This window comes from Lontra canadensis, unplaced genomic scaffold (assembly GCF_010015895.1).
Source record: "Lontra canadensis isolate GAN:19392208 unplaced genomic scaffold, GSC_riverotter_1.0 scaffold4, whole genome shotgun sequence".
In the NCBI taxonomy this organism is placed as follows: domain Eukaryota; kingdom Metazoa; phylum Chordata; class Mammalia; order Carnivora; family Mustelidae; genus Lontra; species Lontra canadensis.
In genome coordinates this window covers 54012488-54037653 of record NW_022630998.1, presented here as the reverse complement: position 1 = coordinate 54037653, position 25166 = coordinate 54012488, and the positions used below count along the sequence as shown (strand labels likewise).

At 44.0% G+C, this 25166-nt stretch overlaps 1 protein-coding gene across 8 annotated transcripts in view; it reads right to left on the bottom strand.

The window, feature by feature from the left end:
• Positions 1-25166, bottom strand: part of PPP2R2B (protein phosphatase 2 regulatory subunit Bbeta) — a 455910-nt gene that overhangs the window by 268238 nt on the left and 162506 nt on the right. For 3 of the 8 annotated variants that reach the window (XM_032850744.1, XM_032850736.1, XM_032850752.1), the window contains one exon: positions 10200-10393. The exons of 2 other annotated variants lie outside the window; for them this stretch is intronic. In XM_032850744.1, coding sequence (XP_032706635.1) covers positions 10200-10393 — 194 coding nt within the window. Of the gene's footprint in view, positions 1-10199; positions 10983-25166 lie in introns of those variants that run through there. 3 more of the 8 variants (XM_032850790.1, XM_032850780.1, XM_032850732.1) reach the window with 3 other exon arrangements.

The window sequence follows — 25166 nt, the reverse complement described above, 5'->3', positions numbered from 1 at the left end:
CCACAAACCCCATAAGGAAATTTTGTTGGACGGGATGGATTTTCTTTCCTCGAGTAGTGCAAGAAACGGGAGCCTTCCTGATTTCTGACGGAGCAGGTCGCCTCCAAGGAGTGTACAACAGCAGGGGAGACATTTTATTGTGCCTGTCAGCCCGTGTCACGGAGAGCCCAGCCTCGCCGATTGGCACGTGCTTGTCGCTGTCAGCGCGGCGAGATGAGCAGCACCCTGCTCACCAGATGGTTATTTGTTCCACCAGCCACCTTTGCTGCATCCCCGGTTCACTCCAGCCCAGGACAGTCTCCAGCATTCATGCTGCAAGGCTGCTCCTGCCAACAACTTTGCCAAATGGCTCCTCTCAAAGTCATGGGCCTCCCAGACAGACTGGCTCCTCCATCTGCAGCAGCTTTTGGCAAAGAGACGTTTCCCTTTCTGGCTCCACCCCTTGGCTGCACCAGAGACTTCTTGCCAGAAGGGTGATCTGACCCATCAGCTCTTACAGCCAAGCCTGGAGTTGTGGGGCTGATGAAAGCCAGCGTCTGTGTCCCCCACGCTCACCTGTGAGCACGATGTCACAACAGACTTAAGAAGAAGACTTCAGAAGGCTAAACGACACAAAACGTCAAACACAGACCTAGGGCATCACGGAAACTTGGAGCCAGAAAAATCTAGAGAGAGCATGCCACCCCTCCCCCATCTTCAGCCTCATTTTAGGAGATTAGGAAACTGAAACCCCCAGAGTAAAAGTGACTAATTATGACAATGGGACTGGGAATTACACCCAGGTCTTCGGATATGCATTCTACATCACTCCGAACAATGCTCCATCCCCTTCTAGTGTTCCCTCTACTCATTTTCAAAATCTTGATAAAAATTGGACCTTTTGTATTGGCCTTGATTCAAAATGGTATTTCTGTAGAAAAAGGAATCCTCTTTTCCCTGTGTCAGCATCATGACTCCTGTTTTAAACAGGTGTGTCCATCTACTAGTCTGGCAGACCCGGAAGTTGACTTCTGTTCTGCCACTCACTAGTGGGTGACCTTGGACACCTCATTCTGCTTCAACGTTTTATTCAATGGGGTAAGGACAGTATCAACCTCTGGAGTTCTGAGGACTAAATTAGAAAAATACTTTGGAAGTTTGTTCCTGGCATATAGCAAGCCTTCCACAACCGCTACCAGCTAAACTTTATGCTTATCCACTCAAATCTAAAATGGTTATAGAATACACAGTGCTAGGCACATAGAAGTAGATATGCTAGGTGTTTCCATATTTGACGTGAGGAAATGCAAGTTCACGCAGTTACGGGATTTATCCAAGGTTCATTAGAGAAGAAATAAAGGACCAAAATGCCCTTCTTGCCTCTTCGTGGAGAAATAGGAATCAGTATCTTGGCTTTAAAGATGGTAAAATCAGGAAGAAGAATCTTTGAACACAAACAATAGATGGATGGATAGATGATAGACAGACCGTCACCACAGCATCATATGTAATATAAAAAGCCAAAAATACTCTCCATCCATCCACCAGGGAATTACTAAATAAATTATGGTACCATCATACCACAGTGCACCATGCAGCCATTACAAAGAACAAGGCAGCTGTAGGTGTCCTGACATGGAAAGATCTTCCGAGATCACTGAGTGGGAGAAAAAGCAAAGTGCAAACAGAACAAACAGTATGCATTCACTTATGGAAACAATCCCTCTCACAGTATCTATGTGTACATGTATATTTAAGTGTATGAAAATACACCCAAAGATGGCCACGAGGAAGCCAGTCAACTAATGACAGTGCTAACTCTAGGCAGGGCAGTGGGATGGGTGCGGGGATAGAGGGTGACTCATGCTTTGCTTTGTCTATTTCTTTAAGTTTTTTTTTTTTATATATAAGTAATCTCTACACCCAACATGGGGCTCAAACTTGCAACCCTGAGATCAAGAGTCACATGCTCTACTGACTGAGCCAGCCAGGCGCCCCCGCTTTGTCAACTTCTGTAATGCTTGAGTCCTTTCAAGTAAGAAGACACTTGTATTATTTGCCTGATTAAAATAAAGACATAGACAGAGGACTGGACAAGACAGTGACAGGACTACAACGATGGTGAACCAAATGACCTCCTAACTTGGGTGTTCCCGGCCCCAACTTGACTTCTGAGCAATGTTACTCTCCAAAGTTTCTTATATAGCTCTCCTCTTTGGTACACCTTTTGGTGACATTTTGTACTTAGGGATCCGAGTTTTGTCTTTCAGACCACCTGGGAGTGCTCAGCACCTTCCTGTGGTATCTGTGAGGGCTGGTCGCAGCTTGTCTACCCTCTGCCCCCTTGTGTATCTATTGAGCATCACAGAGATGAGCCCCTCCCCCCATTATGTGGAGGACGTAGCCTGCCATTCTGTGACTACTTCAGGTTCATTACCTGGTGGATTCACAACAGCGGAGTCAGCGTTGCAATGCACGGCGAGAAGGAGGCTGTCAGTCCCCTAGCATCAAGCTCAGTGCAGGTAAGGTACTCTCTGACACACTTCTTCTAGCAGACCTCCCCTTTCTTGGGTCAAAATCCTGCCCTTCAGGGTCCCTCCAGGTCCTGAGATCCTGTGCATTTTTTTGCTCCTTACCCACAGAGTCCCCTTCTTTTCTCTACGTTTGCTGGAAGCAATCAGGTCTCTTTCTTCCCAAGCAAAGACAAACCCCCTATACACCTATCACTTTCCGTTACAATGACCCCTTCTCCAAAATTAATACTAATGAGTTTTCTGTGGATTTCACACATGCAGCTCCTACCATCATCATTTCCCACTCTTTCCACAGTGAACTTGGAGCATAAGAATTCAAGGGTTCCTGGGTCACTTGAGACAAAGTTCCTAGTGGTTTTGTAAAAACAATATGCTCCCAATGAGATAGCTATGTCAGATCTGGTCTATTCGTATTTTCAGCCTGATTCTAGAGTTCTGTTGGAGAGGCAAAAGAAGGCAGATTGGTGGTAAAGATGACAAGTTTGGTGAAAGCAATCTCCTTAATAGGGGACAAGGCCAACAGCATGGGCGAGCCTTTCTGGCCAAAAACAAGGCCTCACACACCCCTGCATTTATATGAAAAGGATAATTGCCATCACGTACCTGCTTCTACCCCTTCCTTTTGTTGCCTGAGACAACTATAGGAGTTGCTACCATTTTTGGAGAATGGGTGCCCCGAAGGCCCAGGGGAGCCATCCCAGCACAGCCTGGAAACTGCACTGTTGACATCCTATGCCAAGGGGGAGGGACATGGACTAATGTATAAAAACCCAGCTAATTCTCACAATTTGCTCAATTCCATAAATATTTTCCTTCTTTCCTTACAGAGTAGAATACATCTAGAGGAGGTCTACTAAGGAGCCTGGCATTGGGTGGAAAAGTTCAACTTCCTTCCTGTGGGACAATGGCGAAGGCTCAGACAAGTGCACTGCCCTTCTAGAAAGATGGACAAAGTCAGTCCAGCCGCACTGAATGTGCACCCTGGGGATAAATGCAAAAGAGAGAATATAACCTGCATTTCCCCACACTTTAAATCCTGACCAGAGGCAGCAGGGGCAGGAGAAGAGCACGTGCCTCAGGTCCAGGCAGTCATGGCTTACAAGCTGGTTTTACCACTTACAAGTATGTGACCTTCCATAAGTTTCTTTGTTTTTCCAAAGCTCGAAATTTCTTGGTCTGAGAAATGAGACTAATGCAACCATTCTCTCGTGGTCGTTGAAGGAGATTAAATGAGTAAACATATGCATAACACCTAGGAAAAATGCCTGGGACAGACAGTGTTTGAGAAACCTCAGTTCTCTTTCCTCGGCTAAGTGCTGAATTTGGGCCCTTGGTTTCTTCATAAATGCAAATGCTAGAGTCTAGGAATGTCAGTCTACAGCTGTGCTCTTTTCAGGGAGCATTACCAATATTTTGACAGAACTGGCCTAATATTATTCACCCCAGGTTCATTGGCATGTTTCTGACCAGCCCTCATAAAGGGCTGGAGATTGCCCCTGGGGACCTGGATGCTAATAATGAATGCTCGCTAGTGATTTTCAATGCACTCTGGTTATTATGTTTGGTAGCAGAACATTTCCCATCCCCAGAAAGGTCATTTACAATAGTATAAGGCTGCTTCTTTCCACCTTCCATTTCAGCTTTTTCTGAGAACGACAGAGAACTCAAACATTCATCCATATGCATTGGAAGTACTATTCTGATCTGGCATTTGCATACAAATATCAAAGCAACTTAAGGAACTACAAGGCAGCTCTCCATCATCTGACACCATCTCCTTTTATTTTTCTAGTGCCTTCCCAGCGCCTTCATATCAAAAGCCATTTTTATGTACCATCCTACTTTTACGCATCTTAGCTTCCCTCTCGAGTGTTTGTGAAATGGGGGTGGGGTACAGGAAGCAGGGACTTTTGCCTTCTCACTTTTATTCCCGTGCCCCTAGGAAGCTGTAACATTTCAGAAAACACAGATCTCACTCAAGTCTGGAGACCCTCTACACTCAACTCACCCAAGACTGGACTCTTCTTATTCTACCCCCACTGCTGAGAAAGGGCCATATAGTGTTCTCTGAATAATTTCAGCGTGTGGTGAATTAGGTTTACACCAAGGCATTCCATTGTGGGGTCCTTTTTGTTAAAATTTCTTTGCACCAAGCCAAATTAAGTTTCCTTGTTCTGCCCTGGAGTGCTTTTCTCCTAGGCATCTCACCTATTCACATGACTTTAGATACTTTTAATGTGCTGCTGACATCTCAAATTGTACATCTAGTCTCGATCTTGTTTCTGACCTTCAGACCCAGATATCTAACTGCTTGAGGGTCTTGCTGTGAGGCTAAGTGGCTCACACACCCCTCAGACTAATCAATTTCCGAAGTCTTTTTCCAGCGTCAGTGAGAAGTTCCGTTATGCATCCAGTCTCATGGCAAAGTCCTGGGAGTCGTCCTTGACACTCGCCTTCATCTACTTCTCTATCTCTGCCCAATCTATCACACCAAGTAAGTTATATCCATCCTTCTTCTATGATGTATCAGAGTCACCTAATTCTCTCCACTTCTACTGCTGCCACCATCCTAGAGTACAGCTGTGGTATCCTAACTATTCCCCTTTTGCTCTATTCATTTCCTTCCAGGCCCTCTGACCCCACCCTGCATAGCAGCTAGTCTGAGCTTTGAAAAAACAAACCTGATCATATTACCATCCCGATTAAAATCCTTTAATGGCTTTCGATCCATTTTTGGATAAAGTCCAAACTCCTTATGGTCAAATCTCAACATGATCTGGTCTCTGACCACCTCTCCAGTCTCTCTTTTGTGACATTTTATTATGAAACATTTTAAATAGTCAGCAAAATTGAAAAAAAATATATAGTCACTATCCACTGATGGACTCCCTTCAATTTTACCATGAACATTTCATACTTGTTTTATCATGTATCTATCCATTCATCCATCCATCTATCCATCCATTCATCCTAGCTTGGATCTTTCCTGGTTTTGGTGCATTCCAGAGTAAACTGCATGTTCTGGTCTAATTTTCATCGCTCTTCCTCTTGTTCCCTATATTCCACAGGCAGCTTTCTATTCTTCAAATCAGTCACACGATTTTAAATCTCTGGGCTTTATACCTGTTGTCCCTTCTACCTGACTTGTCTTCACCTTTTGTTAATTTCTGACTGATCCTTTAGTTCTCAACTTAAAACTTTCTCAGAGAGGCTGCCTCTGGTCCCCCAGACTAAATTAGATCCCCCTTCCTGCCTTATATACGATCTAGAGGCACCCTGTGCTTTTCCTGAATGTCACTTATCACCACTGGTAATTACATATTTATTTGCCAAATTCTTTAATGTCTGCCTCCTGCGCCAGCCTGATACCACGTCTGTATTGGATCATGCTGGATCACCTCTGCAGAAAGTCAGCTAATATTTGTTGAAGGAATTAAAGGCAGAATGAATCAATAATTATGTAATAATAATAATATAATCATAAAACATGGAATAATAAATTCATTCTTCCTTTAATGTGTAAATAGTACAGGTTTTTTAAAGGAGAAGATGGAACTTATTCACTGCCAGAATGTAACCGGCAAGGACACTAAAGCAAGTAACTAAATGGCGAGATCCATGGCTGATTCGCTACCAAAGAAGAGACTGGTAGGTTTTAGTGACTTCTCTCCCATCTCCACTAGCCATTCCCCTCAAGACCATACCCAGTCAGGACAGGATCCAAGGAAAATGTGTGTCTGCTATGCAAATGTGCCTGTACTGTACTGAGGGCATTTACCGAGGTCCAGCCTTTTCATTAAGCACTGTCTTCAGTGCTTTTCCTGTATTAATTTTTTTCGCTGTGGTACGTTCTATTGTTATTCCCATTTTACAGCCAAGGAAATTGAGAACAGAGTAGTTATTTTAAAGCATGTTTTCCCAAAGCGCCTGGATGGCTCAGTCATTAAGCATCTGCCATCAGCTCAGGTCATGATCCCAGGGTCCTGGGATGGAGCCGGAGTTGGGCTGCCTGTCCAGCAAGGAGCCTGACTCCCCTCTCTCGCTCCCCCTGCTTATGTTCCCTCTCTGTGTCTCTCTCTGTCAAATAAATAAATAAAATCTTTAAAAACAACAACAACAGAACAACAAAAAACATGTTCTCTGACTTCCTCTTCAAACCAGATTGCCATTCCTGTAAACTCAGCTAGGAAAAACATTTATTCTGTCTGTGGCCTCACGGAAGAGTGGGAAGATCAGTGTAGAAAACTCTCAAACTGCCTTAATGGAGAGAGGGTTTTGATCAGTTCTAAGTCTGAAAATAAGGAAGTCCACTGAGAGATCAGAGAGATTTGAGAGATGAAGCCTTGGTTAGGACCCCCGGAGTTCCATACCTGAAAAAGCCAGTAAAAACATTGTGTTGACTTTATTTCTGTAGTCATTCCAACCCCACTTTTCGCCATATCTACTCCCATATACACATGTTCAAATGGTCCCTGCCAAGAATTTGACCCCAGATAAGAATACAATTTATACATGAAGATAACACCATAGTGGTCTTCCTCCTAACAGGAACTAATGGTTGAAGGAAGGAAAATGAGGCAGCGCAGAATTTCTTAGGGGAAGAGCACATGTTTCAAACAGTCTTGAGTTTGAAGGCAAACTCTTCCCTCATTGTGTGACCCTCACAAATTAGCAACATCTGTGGGCCTCAGTTGCTCACTTTCTTTATTTGCAAATGCTAATAGCATTCAGTTAGCAGGACGTGGAGATATTGAAATGCTATATTTAAAAAGCTCAGCAATGACATGAGAAACAGAAGATGCTCCAAGATGATAACTTGAAAAAGGGAGAAAAGATAAAGATCGAGGAGGGTGGTAACTTTGATGCTCAGAATAAAAGAAGATTCATAGGAAATGTCTTTAATAAATATACATCATGTGTTCTTTTTCTTCCCTGTGGTGGTGGTGGGGGCGGTGGGTAGGAAAAGGAGGGGACGGAAGGAGGGGGTGTTGGTGGAGGAGAAAGGGCGGAGGAAAGGGGAGAGGGAGAGAAAATAAGAGAGAAGAGCTTGGTAAAAGTGTCCTTTCGCATTTGCATTGCTCTTAGCTGGCTAAACTTGCCTGCAGCTACCACTTACAATGCAAATTGAGCTTAGAGTCCTTCACACTAACTACACAGCAAAAACCTTTCAGCTTTAAATAGAATACTGCAGTGTGGAATGATCTGAGCAAAGCAAAGCAAAGAAAAATTTAGAGATAAATGTGAAGGAGATTTTGGAGGAAAAACAAACAAACAAACAAAAAAACCCTTGACCTATCTGGCCAGGTAGAAAAATGCCGAAATATCAAGGTAGACGAAAAGCAAAGCAAAGTCTGTAGAAGGACCTAGAAACTAAGGTCAGGTTTAAGAGAAAATGGATTTAAGTCAATAAAGGAGAAGGGTACTTCTGAGGCAAGCCCTCAACAAAGAGGATTTTAACAAAAACTATTTTGATCTGGTGATATTTCAAGGTGTACTTGGCACTTCCAAGGTATTCATCAGAAGAGAGAGGATAGATTCTTGCCCCTGTGGCCAGCCACACATGAATGTTCCCTAAATGAACAGATTAAGACCATAGAGAACTTCCTGCTGTACCCAACTTCTGCTATTTACTCTGTCCGAGTTGCATTTTTCTCCCCTTCTTCCCAGACTTTCAATAAGATCAGGTAAAGATACCTGAAGGCATACTTGGAAATAAAGGTTTTGTTTAGTTTCCAGTGTGGTGTGTATATATGAGAGGTGGAACATTCTGAGAGATTGATTCAGACAGAAAGATTTTCGAGAGCGGTCTGCTATAAACTCATGCCTCTTTTTTGACTACACGAACTCAGTTATTTTACCCAGAATCAGAGTTTACAAAAATGCCATAAGAAAGGACCAAAGATCAGGGTAGTGCCTGGAGCCCCCAAAGAACTAAGGAATTCCATTTTTAATTCACTCCTTCATTCTAGGGATGATATTCCCATTCACACGGCCCCAATTTGCCCATCTTCCCAGCTCAGTAAGTTTCCTGTGCCTGCACTTGGAGGCATAATGCAATCTAGAAGAAAACATGAAGGCGGCCCTCTTTCTTTGTTGTCACAAACAGAAAGAAGAATCACCCAGAAAAACCAATAGACCCAAGGCCAACTTCTCTCTTGGATGACATGCTCAGCCATGGAGCTAGCCCTAATCTACCTGGTAACCGAGTCAGTGACAAAGCACTTGAGACCAAGAAGGAACATCTTATAACCACCCTGTCATCCTGCAAATGAAAAGACTCGGCAAGTATGGTGTCTGTATGGGGGAGGGACAGGCTGAACATCTCTTAAAAGCCATCTCTAAGCTCCTGAATGGCAGAGCTCATACAGGTCTGCTTAATCTGTCTAGCACCATGGACTCATTAGGCTGGACACTCTCCAATAATGATGATAAATGAAGAATCTGTTTTCAATAGCACAGGGCATTCTTTATTACCTAAAACTTACCGGGATGTTTGTAGACGATGCCACCTTTGCCCCCATATTGTATCTTTTTTTTCTCTTTCAGAGTTTGAACTCTTCTACTACCCCAACCCCATCACATTTTTCTATGATTTGATTAAAGATTGATTTGATTAAAGATTATAAAAATTTTAGTATCCAAGAGTACCAAGAATTGTCTTAAATTAACATACGTGCACTGTTTTCCTCAAGCATTTTCACACACATTTTCTCACGTGGACGTTACAACATGATAATGCAACACTTTATATGAGTGGTTAAGGATAAGGGCCTACAGGTAGAAAATGAAAGCAAAAATGCAAAAGTTTTGGCATTTGAAAAAAAAATGCCTCTACTCTCTATTCACACACAAAAGGCAGAATGAGATTCCACCTGCTGACTTTCCCTGCCTGGCTGCTAACGTTAGAACAAGCGGGGAGAGAGAGCGAGAGAGAGAGCGCCACGACAATTTCACCTCTTGGCAAAGCTCGGCTTACTGAACCCTCTTGCTTTCTGCTGGCTGTTGATTCAGCAGAAACTACTGCTGCAGAATTCATAATGGTGATTTTAAAGGCCCCACTGATCGCATTGCTGGCCCCACGTGTCAGACTCATTCGCTGGCTGCTGGAACACCGTCTCGCCAGCTACCTTTTGATTTCTTGCTAATGCACTTCCAAGGGGAGAAGGGCTAGCTAGCCCTTTTGCAAAGGGCCTTTTGGGGTTCTGATTGTCTGAGCAGGTAACCTGGACGGAGTGATAGACCGGCAGGAAATGAAACCATGCCATCCCTGCCGCCACGGAGAGACACAACATCATTCCGTCAGGATGCGGGGGGAAGGACCTCGGATCCGACTGGGACCCTTTCTTCTCTGCCCCTCCAAGATCCCGTCAAACGTCTTGGGGGAGGGGTCATCTGCCTTCACGGGGTCATTTTCCCAGTCGGAAGCCCCACCCTGCAAAGCCTGATCCCCGAGGGCCATTTTAACTCCCGTGGGCGCCGGGTCCACCTGCTGCTGAACGCCAGGCTCGCCTCGCGGAGCCCGGGTGGATGTGGGGCGCACCGGCCGCTGCCCCCGCGGGCCGAGCCCCCGCCCCAGCCCCCGGCCGGGAGGAGTCTCCGCCACTCCGCGCTCGGCTGCCCGCCGAGCCCAGCGATCCGCAACTTGCGCCCGGCCCCAGCGGTGGAATGCGGCGGGGCTGGCGTTACCTTCGGTCGCATAGCTGTGGTCGCGCAGGAAACTGTTGTTGATTTTGCGGGTATCAATGTCCTCCTCCATTGACAGCAGGCTTACTTGCGTGGGAACCAGAAGCCGGCAGACAAGTATCCATGATCCCTCCCCGCAGCCAGTCTCACAGGAGAGGGGGGCAGGGGAGCCGGTGGGACTGCACCATGGTCCGAGCCTGAGGAGGAGACGGGGAGGCGGAGAGAAAAAAAATAAAAACCCGGCAATGGAGCTGTCACCTCCTCCACTCGGGATCTCCGAGGCTGCGGCGGCTCCTCCCGCGGTGCGCTCACTCCAGCTCCAATTCCCAGCGAGGATGCTGCGCCCGGCTCCGCTGCCTCCGGGTGCCAAGATGCGCCGTGCCCCGAGGGGTCCGGGCCCGCCCGCAGCCCGGGAGGCGCTCACAAGCGGGGCTGGGGAGATGCCCAACAGGTTCCCCACGTTGGCAGCCGCTCCAAAATGCAAAAAATGTCCCTCCTCCCCCTGGGAGAGCGGGCGGCCGCGACAAAATGGTGCCTTTCTGGACCCGAGCTGCAGTGGCGAGATGGCAGGGGCCGGATTCGGGCTGGGCCGGCCGGGAGCAGGGTGCTGGTCCCACGGGAGGGCGGCTCCGGCTGGCGGGGGCGAGGAAGGCGGCGGGGAGCTGGGCAGGGCGCTGCGGCCGGCGCCAGCGCACTCACCCTCACACCCACACGCGCGCACTCGCAGCTGCTGCCGCCGCCGCTGCTGCTGCTGCTGCAGAAGGAGGCTGGAGGCGGCTGGTGCATTAAAGGCGAGGCTCCTCCCAACCGCGTCAGCAGCCCCAGGACTCTTCCCCAGCAGCGCTGGTGGCCGAGGCAGAGGCTGCGGCTGCTCTCTGCTGCAGTGGGGCGCACGCAGCCGCGAACCGGCACCTGGGCAGCAAGCAACGAGCCGGCAGGTTCCTGGGAAAACCAGAGAGGCGCTCTGGCAAGCGCCCTCCAACCGTGCCACGCAGCTAAGGGCGGCGTTTACTCGGGCCCCCAGAGTCCCTAGCTCGCTGCCTTGCTCCGGACACCTGCGCTTCGGGACCGCGAAGAGAAGCGGGTCCCCTGGGGTAGGCAGGAAGACGACACTCGGGTCCCTTTCGTTCACCCTTGGGTGAGGTATGCGGTCCCTTGATAAAGTTCAACGGCGAGGCCTGGGGTTTGAAGCCTCAGAGAGGGGAGAATGGGAAGAAGGGCTGCCATAGCCTAATTGAAGCTTCCTGGGCTAGGAACAGAAAGGGGAGCAGAACTTTTCTGCGACCACCTATGACTTCTCCATTCTAGACAGAGTCAACATCCCCTTCCTATTCTAGGAGTCTGTGTCTACGCAGGCAGAGGGAAACAAGAGGGTTGAGTTATGAAGCCAGACCACACAGTCAGTCTGAAAAAGTCCACCTTCTCTAGCCCTGTGCACTTTGTTTTGGACCAAGTGAAGCAGGCCCTCCTGTAGGTCTTGCTTGTGAAGACACAGCACTGTAGGGACGGCTTACGTCTCCTCCCAACATGGAAGGAACACAGGAGACCTGTGCCCTCAGAGAGCCACTGCTACCCTGAAGAGCTTTCAAAGACCCAATAAACAGAAAAAAGAGACCTGCCTCCCTACTTCATCTAGGAAGCAAATGCAGAATTCTCACCCCTGACGTTTCCCCATATTGCAAATTCAGTATTTAAAAGAAAACTTGATCACTACCCTTATGAAACCAATAAAATCATTTATGAAGCTACCCAACTCCCTAAAAAGCCAAATTGGAAAAGCTATTTCCCTGTTTTCCTCTTGTAGAAGGTATTCATTTCAGTGGGCATCACTGCAGGGAGAGACATCAGCAGACGTCTTGCTCAGTTAAGCTCCACAAGTTGAGCTAGATGAGCCCAGAGGGACCTGTGAGTTAATTATATACATACAATGCTTCGGCTAACGCAATTTAGGAAGTATTTGAAGTTCAAAAAAAATGGGAAAGCAAGTTTTTAACTGAGGTTGGGAATTGCCATCTGATTTCCACAAACAGTGGATGCTTCTGGCAGATGGAAAATGGCATTAATTCCATCTCCAGAAAGTGAGAAGAAGAGAGTAGAAATAGTCTTTGATATAATTTTTAAGGGAAGATCAGCTTACAACAAATTCCATTTGGTTCTCGTTTGGTGGTTAAAAGTCTTAACATACTTGTTTGACTGTTTGTTCAAATTTCACAAATGAAATCCTGGTAACGGATGGAATCCACGCGGCATCGGTTCACAGCTGGCTCTTCCACACGATGAGCTGTATCCATCACCAAGTCTCCAGTGGTCAGCTCATCTGTAGTTACACAGTTCAACTTCCCTTGCTGTTAAGCAAAATGGGGAAGGGTGGGCAGAGGGGAGAAAAGCTAAGTTCCTCTCAAAGTGGTAAGAAGACATTTTCTTTTCCTTCGAAATGACCTTAACTTGTGACAGGAGACCTTGGAATCGGGTTTGGAAATCCTCCCCTTATCTTCCTGGAATGTGGGCTAGATTGGAACAGAGCTGCATGTTGAAGTGGGTAAGCCCAGGCTCATTGGCCAGGCTGTGCTTGAGGAATTTTCCACTGTAACCAATGGGAGAAATGTCCTCTCCATAGATTAACTTTCTGGGGTTTACTAAATTTTCCCTTTCACGTTTCCTGCAGCATCCCTCCTGCGTATATTCAACAGTACAGGCAACACAGATACATCATGGGTAAGGAGATTGCAAGGTTTCAACCTTGTGGACCACTCCTTCCTACTGAGAGCAATGGGGAGACAGGCCCTGAACCAAAACCAAGAAAAATAAGGCTGTTGGATCTGTGCTTGAACACAATGACGTGTAGGAAAGAGGTCAGGGGATGAAAGAACCCCGTGCAATCCTGTGGTAGTAAAAGGACCATAGAGACCATTTCTCAGAAGACCTGTTGACCTTCTTTCTATGCCTCAACATGTCAAGTTCTTTCCAAAAGCCTTTGAGATATGTACATGCCAACTGATGCTCTTTCCTCATGTTCCTGGCATTCTTCAGCATCTCAGCTCAACCGTCTCTACTTCCCTGAGGCATCACCTGATCATACCACAGTCTCTTCCTCTAGAATTTTGTCTCTACATCTTTTTGTTGTTGTTGTTGTTCTTCATGGCTCACTGAATTTTGTAATAGTTGTTACCTTATCATTATGAACCATTCCTACTATATCTCTGATATTAAATATCTGGCACTTAGTAGGTACTCAATTATCTTTGCTGAATAGACATAAATATTTCTTCAATGAATGAATAAATTACTGATGTGTTCAGTATTACAAATATTTGTAATATTTAGGTTTGCTAGCTCAATCCTTATTAAAATTCCTGCCAAAAAAAATCCCCCGTACCCAACAACAAAACCTGTTCTGAGCCAGTAATTTTCTAGTTTTTAAGTTTATTACAATTGAAATAATTGTCTTACTCATTTCTATATGCATATGTACCAAGAATATTTACTGAGTGCTTAATATATGCCAAGAATTATTCTGGTGCTGGGGATACAGTTAAAACAGAGTCCCTTTCATCACAGAACTGAAATTCTATCTTCTGGTTTTGATAAAATGAGCTTTCTTAGAAATACAACAAATGTATTATAAATCAACAGACTATAGCGTAATACTAAATGCTAAGGCTCTGATATCCAACACAGCTGATTTTCTGACATTTACTATTGTGTCCTTGAGTAAGTTACAAGATTCCCCTAAGACATTTTTTAAACCTCTAAATTAGGGGAAAGAATAGTATCTACTTCATAGAGGTATTGTGTGGATTTAATGAGAGAATGCATTGAATAATCCTGGAAAGAAGATACTACTATTACTTGTTGAATATTTACTATCATCACCACTATCAATAATGAACAAATACTGAAGCGCCTACTATGTCAGCCACCAGGACAGGACTGAAGACTTAGCAACACCCGTGCATAAAGTGTATAGTCAGCTTCTGCTGTCATGGCACTTACTGTCTAATTAACAGTTGATGGAAAGGAAGTCATAAGCTACAAGAGGGGCAGCAGAAGACACTCTGAAAGACTGACCCAACACACACAAAAAGGCCAGTTACATATACACAGGCTTCTTAAGTTACACAATTCAGCATGATGGCACGTAGACACATTCTTTTTTTATCACCCTTGTCATGGCCCCTCCCCCCAACACTGCCATCTACCCTCACCCCAGTTAGGTCAGTGCTGCCCACACTGGAAACTTGCAGTTCATCCCGTCCAATTAACCCATTAAATATCTACAATTTTATTAAAACCTTGACCTAAGCCAGTCTGGAGATTCTTAATATAGGCTTTACGGGTCGAGACAGTCCTGGTTTGTCCCAGCTCAGGCATTTGTGAATGTCATGACCTTTGGCAAGTAATTTAACATCTCTGGGCCTCTGTGTTTGCGAAATAGAAGAAAATAATAGAAACTACTTGAGAGTGTTGCTGGGTGGCTTCAGAGCAGCCTAATTGCTCAGCACTAAAATGTCAGTTCCCCCGCTAGCCATGGCTCCTGTGCACCTCCACCAGTAGAGAATGGGACAGATGAACTACAAGTAGATCATTTATGTGAACATAAGTGACTTAGAAACCGGAGTTTTACTCCCTATCGGTTTGTCCTATTGGCAATCTAGAAACTGGATACATGAAATTTTACCATCCTGCAAAAAGCCCTTTAGAAGCCATCAAGTCCTGTGGAATTAGGATGACCCTCTCTTCGTGCAGACCTGATCATGTTTCTCTATTGTGGAATCCTTCGAAATCCCTCTCTAACATCACTAAGCACTGAATGCATGACTGTCCCTCTGGTTTATGTGTTGACTGCTCAGTGGGTAATCTCCTCAGTTTCCAGCAAGCTTCACCATTCCTTTTTGTGCATGTCACTAGAACGTGTAATACACCACATGAGTGAACCTTTAACATGGCATTTAACCTGGGAAAAGAAATCAAAACATCTCGCTCTTAAAATGTTGTATTAAATCCAGATTCTGCATACTTAATGGATTTCACAGAGTAAAATGCTCCTTCAATTATCCAAATACAGTAATTTATGCAAAGAAACTGTGGACGCTGGAGCTGCCATGTACTGGCTATTGAGAGCTGAACGTGCCCATTATACACATCTATTTCCAGCTCTGCTATGAGGGACATCACGTTGGTAGCTTAGAATCTGAAATCTGCTACGGTTGGATATTTATATCATGGAAAAATTTTAAAAGCCCTTTATAAATCAGTGCTTTGGGGTTTTTGTTTGCTTGGAGAGTCAATTGTTAAACATTTAGCAGCACACCAGTAGAAATGCAATAGTTGCCACCGTATCGTCCTGCTCATCCCTGTAATCTATGCAAAGTTCCTTCCAGTTCTCAGCGTTTAATCTCCCAAGCTGTGTCAAATTCCAGAGCATCCCATCATCCAACCACACTTGAGCCATCATGCTAAATGACTCTTCAAATCCTACCTTTACCATGAAGCTTTCCCATATCCATCAGAGGAAACCTGATGCCTTTGTTTGATCCCTTCCAGGCTGGATGTGCTATTGTTGTGGTAGACTTGGAAGAGACTGCTCCATAAGGGTCCTGACAACATAAGGAATGTCAAGCGCATGCCCATTCTCGATGAATCGTCATTTTTTAGTGTTCAAGCTCCACTGTCTCCTTACTTTTGCTCTGGATTTGCCTAAATGCAAAACAAAGACATCCACTCTGCCTGGTTTCATTGATAACTCGTCCAAGTGTCTTGTTAGGATATTAATACAATGAGAGAGGAACAAAAATCTAAGAGTCCAGATCTGAGAGTCTGAGAGAAAATATCCTCTTGTACCTTTTCTCATTCAGTGGTTTTAGAGTTAAATTTAGGTAGGCTGTCTTATTCAAGATAGTTTCAATTTGCTTTATATGTATTTGGTATATGGTGAGGATTTACAAAACCCCTTCAGCAATACCCAAGGGGTATTATCTAGTTTCTGATGACATTTCTCAAAATAAAATTTCATCTAATTTAAATGAGAATATATATTGGGAATTATCTTTCAAATTTCTTTAAGAGGCACCAAGCAATAACACTTACAGAATATATCCTAAGAAAATCATCATAGATGTGGGCAAAAAATTAGCCATAAGGTTCTTTCTTTCTTTTTTTTTTTTTTTAAGATTTTATTTATTTATTTGACAGAGAGAGAGAAATCACAAGTAGGCAGAGAGGCAGGCAGAGAGGTAGGGGGGGAAGCAGGCTCCCTGCTGAGCAGAGAGCCCAATGTGGGGCTCTATCCCAGGACCCTGAGATCATGACCTGAGCCAAAGGCAGAGGCTTAACCCACTGAGCCACCCAGGTGCCCCCATAAGGTTATTTCTCAGAACATTGTTTAGAATCACGGAAAACTGGAAACAACCCAAATGTCCAACAGAATTGGCTAGGCAAATTGTGGTGTGTGCAAACAATGGAAAGTACTGGGCCATTGATAAAACATTAGTAGCTAACACTTGTTTGAGATATATTATGTACCAGGTGCTGTGCAAAGGGTTTTACCAGCATTATCTCATTTAATTCTAACAGGAGCCCTTAAAAGGAAAGTACTATTATAACCTCCATGGGTGTTAGAGATAAATAACCATAGTCAAACAAAAAGGAGCCTGGTACTGCATACACTCACATGTGTGTGTACACGTGTGTGTGTGTGTGTGTGTGTGTGTGTGTGTGTGTTGGGGTGAGTTGAGGCCACTGTACTGAAATCACGCTTTGCTAGATTCCGGTTTGTCTCTCTTAGAAATGAATAATAGCCTCCCAGTTGAAACCCACTTACTACTGTGTTGGTGAGGTTGTGGCAAAATGGGAACCTTCGCATGCTGTTTGTGGGGTTGTATAATGGGGCAGCCACAAATAGTCTGACAGTTCCTCAAAATGTTAAAGCAGCCCATATGACCCAGCAGTTTCCCTTCTAGGTATATACACAATAAAACTGAAAACCCGTCTTTACGCCAAAACCTGTACCTGAATATTCGTGACTGTGGTCCACAAAAGCTCCAAAGTGGAAACAATCCAAATGCTCATCAGGTGATACATGGATGAAGTGTGATATATCCATACAATGGATTATCATTCTGCTATAAGAAGGAATGACGTACTGACACATGCTAAAACATGGATCAACCTTGAAAACATACTAATTGGAAGAAGCCAGTCACAGAAGACTATGTGTTATGTCACTACATATTAGGTGATTCCATTTATGGAAAATGTTCAGAATGGGCAAATCCACAGAGACAGAAAGATGAGGTTGCCAGGGGCTGGGTGGGGGAATGGGAGTGAATGTTTATGGATTTGGGGGTTTCTTTTTGGGGTGATGAAACAAGTTCTAAGTTAGGTAAGAGTAACAGTTGCACAACTCTGAATATAGTAACACCACTGAATTTCAGTATGCTTTTAAAAAGTGAATTTTTATGGTATAGGATCTCAATAAAGCTGTTACTAAGGATTAAAAAAAAATCTCTGTTATCAAAAGCCACTGTTACTTCTTGGAGTAGATCATGTTCTTTAATCTAATATGAGTACAAAAAAATGTAAGGGTATGTAATGATAAGGATAGATATTTATGTTACATTATTTTAAAAAGTCAAAAAACAGCATATTCTGGTTTCCTCTTTCTTGATTAAAAAAAAAGTGTGTGTATGTCAAAATCCATATATAAAAATACTATGCAGTGGTTATGTGTGGTTATCTTTGTTGTTTATATTTTTGTCAAAGAAAATTTAGAACATGTATTATTTTTTAATAAGAATATTTTTAAAATGTTTTTAAGGTGGGGAGGGGCAGAGGGATGGAGAGAGAATCTTAAGCAGGCTCTATGCCCAGTGCAGAGCCCTGGGGCTCGACCTTACAAGCTTGAGACCATGACATGAGCTGAAATCAAGAGTTGGATACTTCACTGACTGAGCCACCCAGGTATCCCTAAAGTTTTTTTTTTTTAATGTTATGAAACACTTTTTTGGATGAAACCTTGTATTGGAAAGGTTAATAGTCATTTTCTGCTCAGGAGGAAATTAGGACACAATATAAATGTACATGCCACCAAAGGCACAGAACAACAACTCCGTCTGATAGAAATGTAATGCAGGCCATGCTTGTAGAATTTTTAACCTCCTACATTAGCAAGTGAAAAGAAGCAGATAAAATAATTTTGATGATATTTTTAAAATGTTTTAGAAGGTTTTTGGGAAAAGAAAATATTTTCTTTAGTCTATCAGAAATATTATGATTTCAACATATAATCAATATAAAATTATTACTGACCTATTTATACTTTTTTTTTTATCCCAAGTCTCTGAAATCTGCTGCATATTTTACACACACGGTACCTCTCAGAGCCAGTCACATTTCTAGGGCTCAATAACCCCATGTGTGTAGTGGCGGCAGCACAGGTACAGAGGAACTTTTCCAAAAAGTGCCATTCGTGGTGCCTGGGTGGCTCATTCAGTTAAGCCTCTGCCTTCAGCTCAGGCCATGATCCCAGGATCCTGTGATCTGGCCCCATGCTGGGCTCTCTGGTCAGCGGGGAGCCTACTTTACCCTCTCCCTCTACTCCTCCCCAGCTGGTGCTCGCTTACTCTCTGTCAAATAAATAAAGAAAATCTTAGGGGGGAAAAAAGTTCATTCCATTCACAAAATGGGTTTTATTATATTTTTTCTAAGAGAGATTTTTATCTACTAAAGACTTGAACAAGATTGTCATGCTAAAACCAAACTAAACAACATGAATGTAACAGGCCTCACAACTATGTTCAAGTAATACCAACTGAATATGGAAAAAATAAACACATGCACATACACACACACACACACACACACACACATATGTTAAATGGAACAGTATAATTGAACTCAATCCACATTTCCCCCTAAAACCAGTAAACTAGTCTAAGAGAGGAAAAAAAAGAACCTGATTCTGAAAGTGCTAAAATGACATTATATAACAATATATAATAGCAAGAAAGGTGTAATTCAGTACAGTTATCACTCGTATAGGTCAATCAACTGTTTAGTTTGAGCCTATGGCTTCAATTCCAGCTAGAAGAAGAATTCACATTGCCGGATGTCACTGCCAAAAAAAGGATTTCCACAGCTGACTCTCTGGACTCTCCTAGGGCCACTAAAGGTGGAGAAATGTAAAGATACAGTGATAGGAATCTGAGAATGATTCATTGCTTTAGATTGAATTAGAGTAGAATTTTGTGGTCCCATCCTCAATGGATTAATTTCTGAAGACTTGCTAAATTAGATACACCATTACCTTTCACACACACATGTGTATAGTTTTGTGTGTGCAGCTGAGCTCTTCCTCCTTCCTAACACTCTCCTCACTGATTCCCCAGGCACCACTCTTGCCCCATCCTCCTGCTACCTCAGTGCATGTTCCTTCTCCAGGGCATGTGCGGGTTCCTCCTCACTGCTTGATGGCTAAACGTGCACACACCCTAGAGGTCTAAGTTCTTGGATTTCTCCATTCACAGTCCCATCTCACGGGACCTCCTCCAGTCTCATGGCTTACCTTTCACATGATGACTTGGATTTTGAGCACCAGTCTCTCCTCTGACCTCCACACTAGTATCACTCACAGGAGATGTGGCACCTCAGTCCCTAGTGCCACCCCATCCTTGTTCCCCCTTCCTGTTGCTTGGTTCCTCTCTCATTTCCCACATCCTTTCAGTCCATCCGCAACTCCTGCCAGCTCTAACTTCAAAACACATCCAGAACCCACCACTTCTCACTACCTCCTTAGCTGCTACCAAGTGCCAACTACCATCTCCCATCACCATGATTGTTTCAAGACTCTAAGAAGCCTGTGATCCCTCCTTTGCCCCCTACAGAATGGTTTCTATGCAGCCGGCAGAATGGTCCTTTTAAATGCAAATCACTTCATGTCACTTTTCTGCTCAAAGCCCTTTATTGGCTTCCTACACACTCAGAGTAAAACTTTCTTAAAATGCTGGAAAGATTCGGCTCCAACTATAGCTCTATCCTTTTTCTTTTTTTTCTTTTTTCCTCCCTGTTCTTTACCTGAATCACCACCAACTCTTGTTTCAACTCCCTTCCCTACGTCTCCCTCAGAGAAATGGTGGTGTCCTTACTGTTTGCCAAACACACCAGGAAGAGCACTCCCACCCCAGGACCTCCTCATCTGCTCTTCTCTCGGTCCTGTGCCTTCCCTCAGACAACAGCAGAGCTCCACGCTTGACTTCATTCCGGTCTCAGCTCCAGGACCATTTTTGTTAGATACCGTCTCTCACCATAGAAAATAAAATTAAATAGCACCCCTCCCTCCCAGTCCTCTCCCTCCGTGTACTGTTGCCTGACAGTACCTATTGATTTGGCTTTGGTTCTTATGTCAGTAGAACCCAATTTCCAGGGAGACAGGAATGTTTTTGTCCTTTGCTCTCTATCTGGCACCTACAACAGTGCCTGGCACAGATTAGTTACTCTAAAGACTTTTGAAAGAATAAAAGAGTCAATGTGTGTTCACTTAATAGTAAAGATCTATCAGGAGGGAATCTTAATGAACAATAAATCTAGGATGCTTATAAAAATCTGGCCTTGCCCAAAGAGAGGCCTGGCTTTTGCTCTAGGCTTCTGGGAAATAACGTATGTCAGACCTCATAGCACTGTCTTTGTTTATAGAGTGGGGGTGGCCACATTTAGCAGTTTAACTGCTAGGCTGGCCACACCAAAAAGACCGGTGATTTAGGGTGGAGGATTTGGGCCATAAGCCAAAGGTTGACCTGGTGATGGAGTTCAACCGTATGGGCAATTGATTAATCAATCAATCATGCTTATATAATTGAACTCCAATAAAAACTCCGAATACCAGGCTTAGTTAAGCTTCCCTGGTTAGCACACTCTGTGTTATCATATATCAGTGGAGGGAGGTTAATGTGTCCTGAAGACAAATTCTGAGTTTGGAACCCTCCCTGACTCTGTCCTATGCATCTGTTCCTTTGGCTGCCTATTTATTCATTTATTTATTCATTTATTTAATTAATTAATTTATTTATTTAGAGAGAGAGAGTGTGTGTGTGCACGCGTGCACAGGGGTAGGGAGGAACAAAAGAAGAGGGAGAGATAATCCCAAGCAGACTCCCCTGCTGCCCCCCTCCCTGATGCTTGGATTCAATCTCATGACCCTGAGATTATGATCTGAGCCAAAATCAAGGGTCAGACACTTAACTGACTGAGCGACCCCGTTGCTCATCCTTTGGCTAACTTTAACCTGTATCCTTTCCCTATAATAAATTGTAACCAAAATATAATAACATTCTGTGAGTTCTATGAATCCTAGCAAATTATTGAAATGGAGGATAGTTTTGAAACCCGCCCCCCTCCACCCACCATTTGCAGTTGATGTCAGAAGTGAGGACAGTCTTGGGAACTCTGCTCTTTTCAGTTTGGCTAACTCTAGGTAAGGCTAAGCCCGTACCAATAAAGTCTCATACTACAGGAGGCTTCCAGATCATAAGGGCTAGCCTACCATTTTGCTGAAGAGAAAACTAGAGCCCAGGGCAAAGAACTGACTTGCCCAGTTCCCCCAGCAACAGACCGCGAGCATGGACCCCGGTGTCTGGCTCCCATGCTAACCCCTCTACGGGACTCTCCTCCACTTTTCTCTTAAACACACTGCTTTTTCTTAAGAACTGAAAGTTGTTGGGGAATAAGTTGTTCACTCCCCAGAACTCTGAGGTCACTATCAAGGGCAGGAATGACTACTGCTGTCTTTCAAAAGTCATGGGGGCCCACCATGAACAAAACTGAAGTAACAGAGCTCCACACTCTTCTTCATCCTCATTTTCTCCCTTTTTCTGCTCTGAGATGGGCCAGGTGGAGCTGCAGGAGGGGCGGCATCCATCCATCCTCAGCGGCAGAAGTCTGGGAAGGAAGCCTGTATGCTCACGTAGAATCAGCACAAATTACCCTCTCCCTATAGTATCCAAAATCCAAATTTGATAAAGAAATTATCAAACTCAACACCCAAAGAACAAATAATCTAATCAAGAAATGGACAGAGGACATGAACAAACATTTCTGCAAAAAAGACATCCAGATGGCCAACAGACACATGAAAACGTGCTCCACATCACTGGGCATCAGGGAAATACAAATCAAAACCACAAGGAGATACCACCTGACACCAGTCAGAATGGCTAAAATTAACAAGACAGATGTTGGTGAGGATATGGAGAAAGGGGAACCTTCCTACACTGCTGGTGGGAATGCAAGCTGGTGCAGTCACTGTGGAAATAGTATGGAGGTTCCTCAAAAAGTTGAAAATAGAGCTACCCTATAACCCAGAGAGCAGACTACTGGGTATCTACCCTAAAGATATAAATGTAGTAATCTGAAGGGCATGTGCACCCGAATGTTTATAGCGGCAATGTGCACAATAGCCAAACTATGGAAAGAACCTAGGTGTCCATCAACAGATGAATGGATAAAGAAGCTGTGGTATATATATACAATGGAATACTATGCAGCCATCAAAACCCCCAAAATCTTGCCATTTGCAATAACGTGGATGGAACTAGAGGGTATTATGCTTAGTGAAATAAGTCAATCAGAAAAAGACAATTATCATATGATCTCTCTGATCATATGATCTCGTGGGGAGAATGGAGGGGAAAAAATGAAACAATATGGGACCAGAGAGGGAAACAAACCATAAGAGACTCTTAATCTCAGGAAACAAACTGAGGGTTGCTGGAGGGATGGGGTGGTTGGGTTATGGACATTGGGGAGGATATGTGCTATGGTGAGTGCTATGAGTTGTTTAAGACTGATGATTCACAGATCTGTACTCCTGAAGCAAATAATACATTATGTATTAATAAAAAAAAATTACCCTCTGCCTACAGTATCATGTTCTGCCACTTTGCCCTTCTTTGGAAGAAGACTTCTAAGTATAGGCATTTTGGGAAGGTACAGGACATATCCCATGATAAACTGAGCTCATCATGTGGGAACACATTTTGATAAGTTCAAAGTGTTGTGCAGCCAAGGTTAACACCCTGGTCATTACTACACTAGTGAGATAAGACAAAGAAGCTGAATTCAAAAGCCAGATGGACCTTGAACTTATAAGCAAGTCTGTAGATATTTTAAAGCTCAATAAATATTTATGGAATAAATACAGAGTGAAAATAATTATATTAAACATGTCTCAAATAGAGTCCTCTGCAATTTCCATTTGGCATCTGACAGGGCTATAGGGGTGGGCAAAGTATGACAAACAAAGTTTATGAATTTACATCTGAAAAGGAGCATGGGCCCTGAGAGCTGACTTAACGTTTTAGGGTCACAGATCCTTTTGAGAATTTGATGAAGGTTTGGACTCTTTCCCCAGAAAAAAAGCCTAGTTTAGAGTACTTTCTGCTTCCAAATGCTGACTCACTGTGTCTATTTCATGCACAGGAAAAGGAAGGGGGGAAAAAAACCTGGGACAAAAGAAAGATCCAAAATTAAATACAAGTTTAGAATTCCAGTGCCATCACCTCCCATGCATATTTTTTTTTAAAGATTTTATTTATTTACTTGACAGACATAGATCACAAGTAGGCAGAGAGGCAGGCAGAGAGAGGGGGAACCAGGCTCCCTGCGATGCGGGGCTCGATCCCAGGACCCCGAGATCATGACCTGAGCCAAAGGCAGAGGCTTTAACCCACTGAGCCACCCAGGCGCCCCCCATGCATATTCTTATATGGGGAATAATAATAGTGCTCACATATATAGCACTTAATACTAATGCTATAAGGCCTGATGTAAGAGTCCTTTCTAAGATGGGTCAGCTAAGTATAAGAGGCGGTCAAATGCCCGACTTTGGAGAAAGAGACTGCTCACATTCAGATCCTGGCTCTGATATTTTCTAGTAGTATAAACTTGGGCAACGGCCTTAATCACTCTGTGCTTCAAATTCCATTTGCAAAATGGTAATCATAACAGTGTCTTCATAAGGTTGTTATGTTAAATGGGTTCATATATACAAAATATTGAAAACAGGCCACACAGCACATCACCCACACCCCATCAGTGTGCCGGTTGGTATGAGACACGGCATATTGTCACGATTGTATGCTCTGCGGCTGTCCACGTGGATGCCAGATTTATTCCCTTTTCCAGTTCTCATTCTTGAATTCTTGAATTGTTTTGGCAGCTCTGTTTCTTCTCCTCCAACCCCACCCCTTTCTAAGGAGAACTCAAAGCCAAGGTTTCATTGCAAGGGAATATCAAACCGTTTATGTCAGTGGCTTGTCACGGAAGTATGTTCATTGGCCATCAAACATTTTCTGCCTGCCTACTATGTGCACAGCACCAGCCTTCTTAGGTGTTGGTAAGGAACTCACAACTTGATTGCAGAGACAAATGCTGAAATTCATGGGCAAATAAGAGACTCGTCAAGTGCTGGCTAACCACAATGTAAGAATTTAGAGACACCCAGCTGAGTGAGAATGGCCCCCAAAAGTAAAATGGACAATTCAAACACCTGTGCTGAGGTCTGAAGGAGGACGAGCTACATAATACTTGAGAAAATATTAGGGGTTTCAAGACTGACAGCAGTCACATGGTCCTGGAGCTGGTGGTGCCCTGAAGGATGAGGGGGAGAGGGTGAGTGGGGGTGGGGAGGGAGGGGGTGGGTGAGGACTCACAGAGAGATTCCAGCCTGCAGCAAATTGGCACTTCCTGCGTGTCACGTGCATTTCTGCTTCTGTGTTTTTTCTTACATTTCTCCTTCTAACTAAAGAGATTTGCTTATTTTTCAGCCTATGCAAATGCTACATATCCTTCAAACTGTAGCTTAGAAGGAACATGAGAGAATGCAAAGAGCTCTGGGGTTGCCTTGAGAAGAGCTGAGGCCGGGTCTGCCTTTCACTGGCTTGGAACAGCAGTCCAGTCTCTCCTCTGATACTCGCCTGG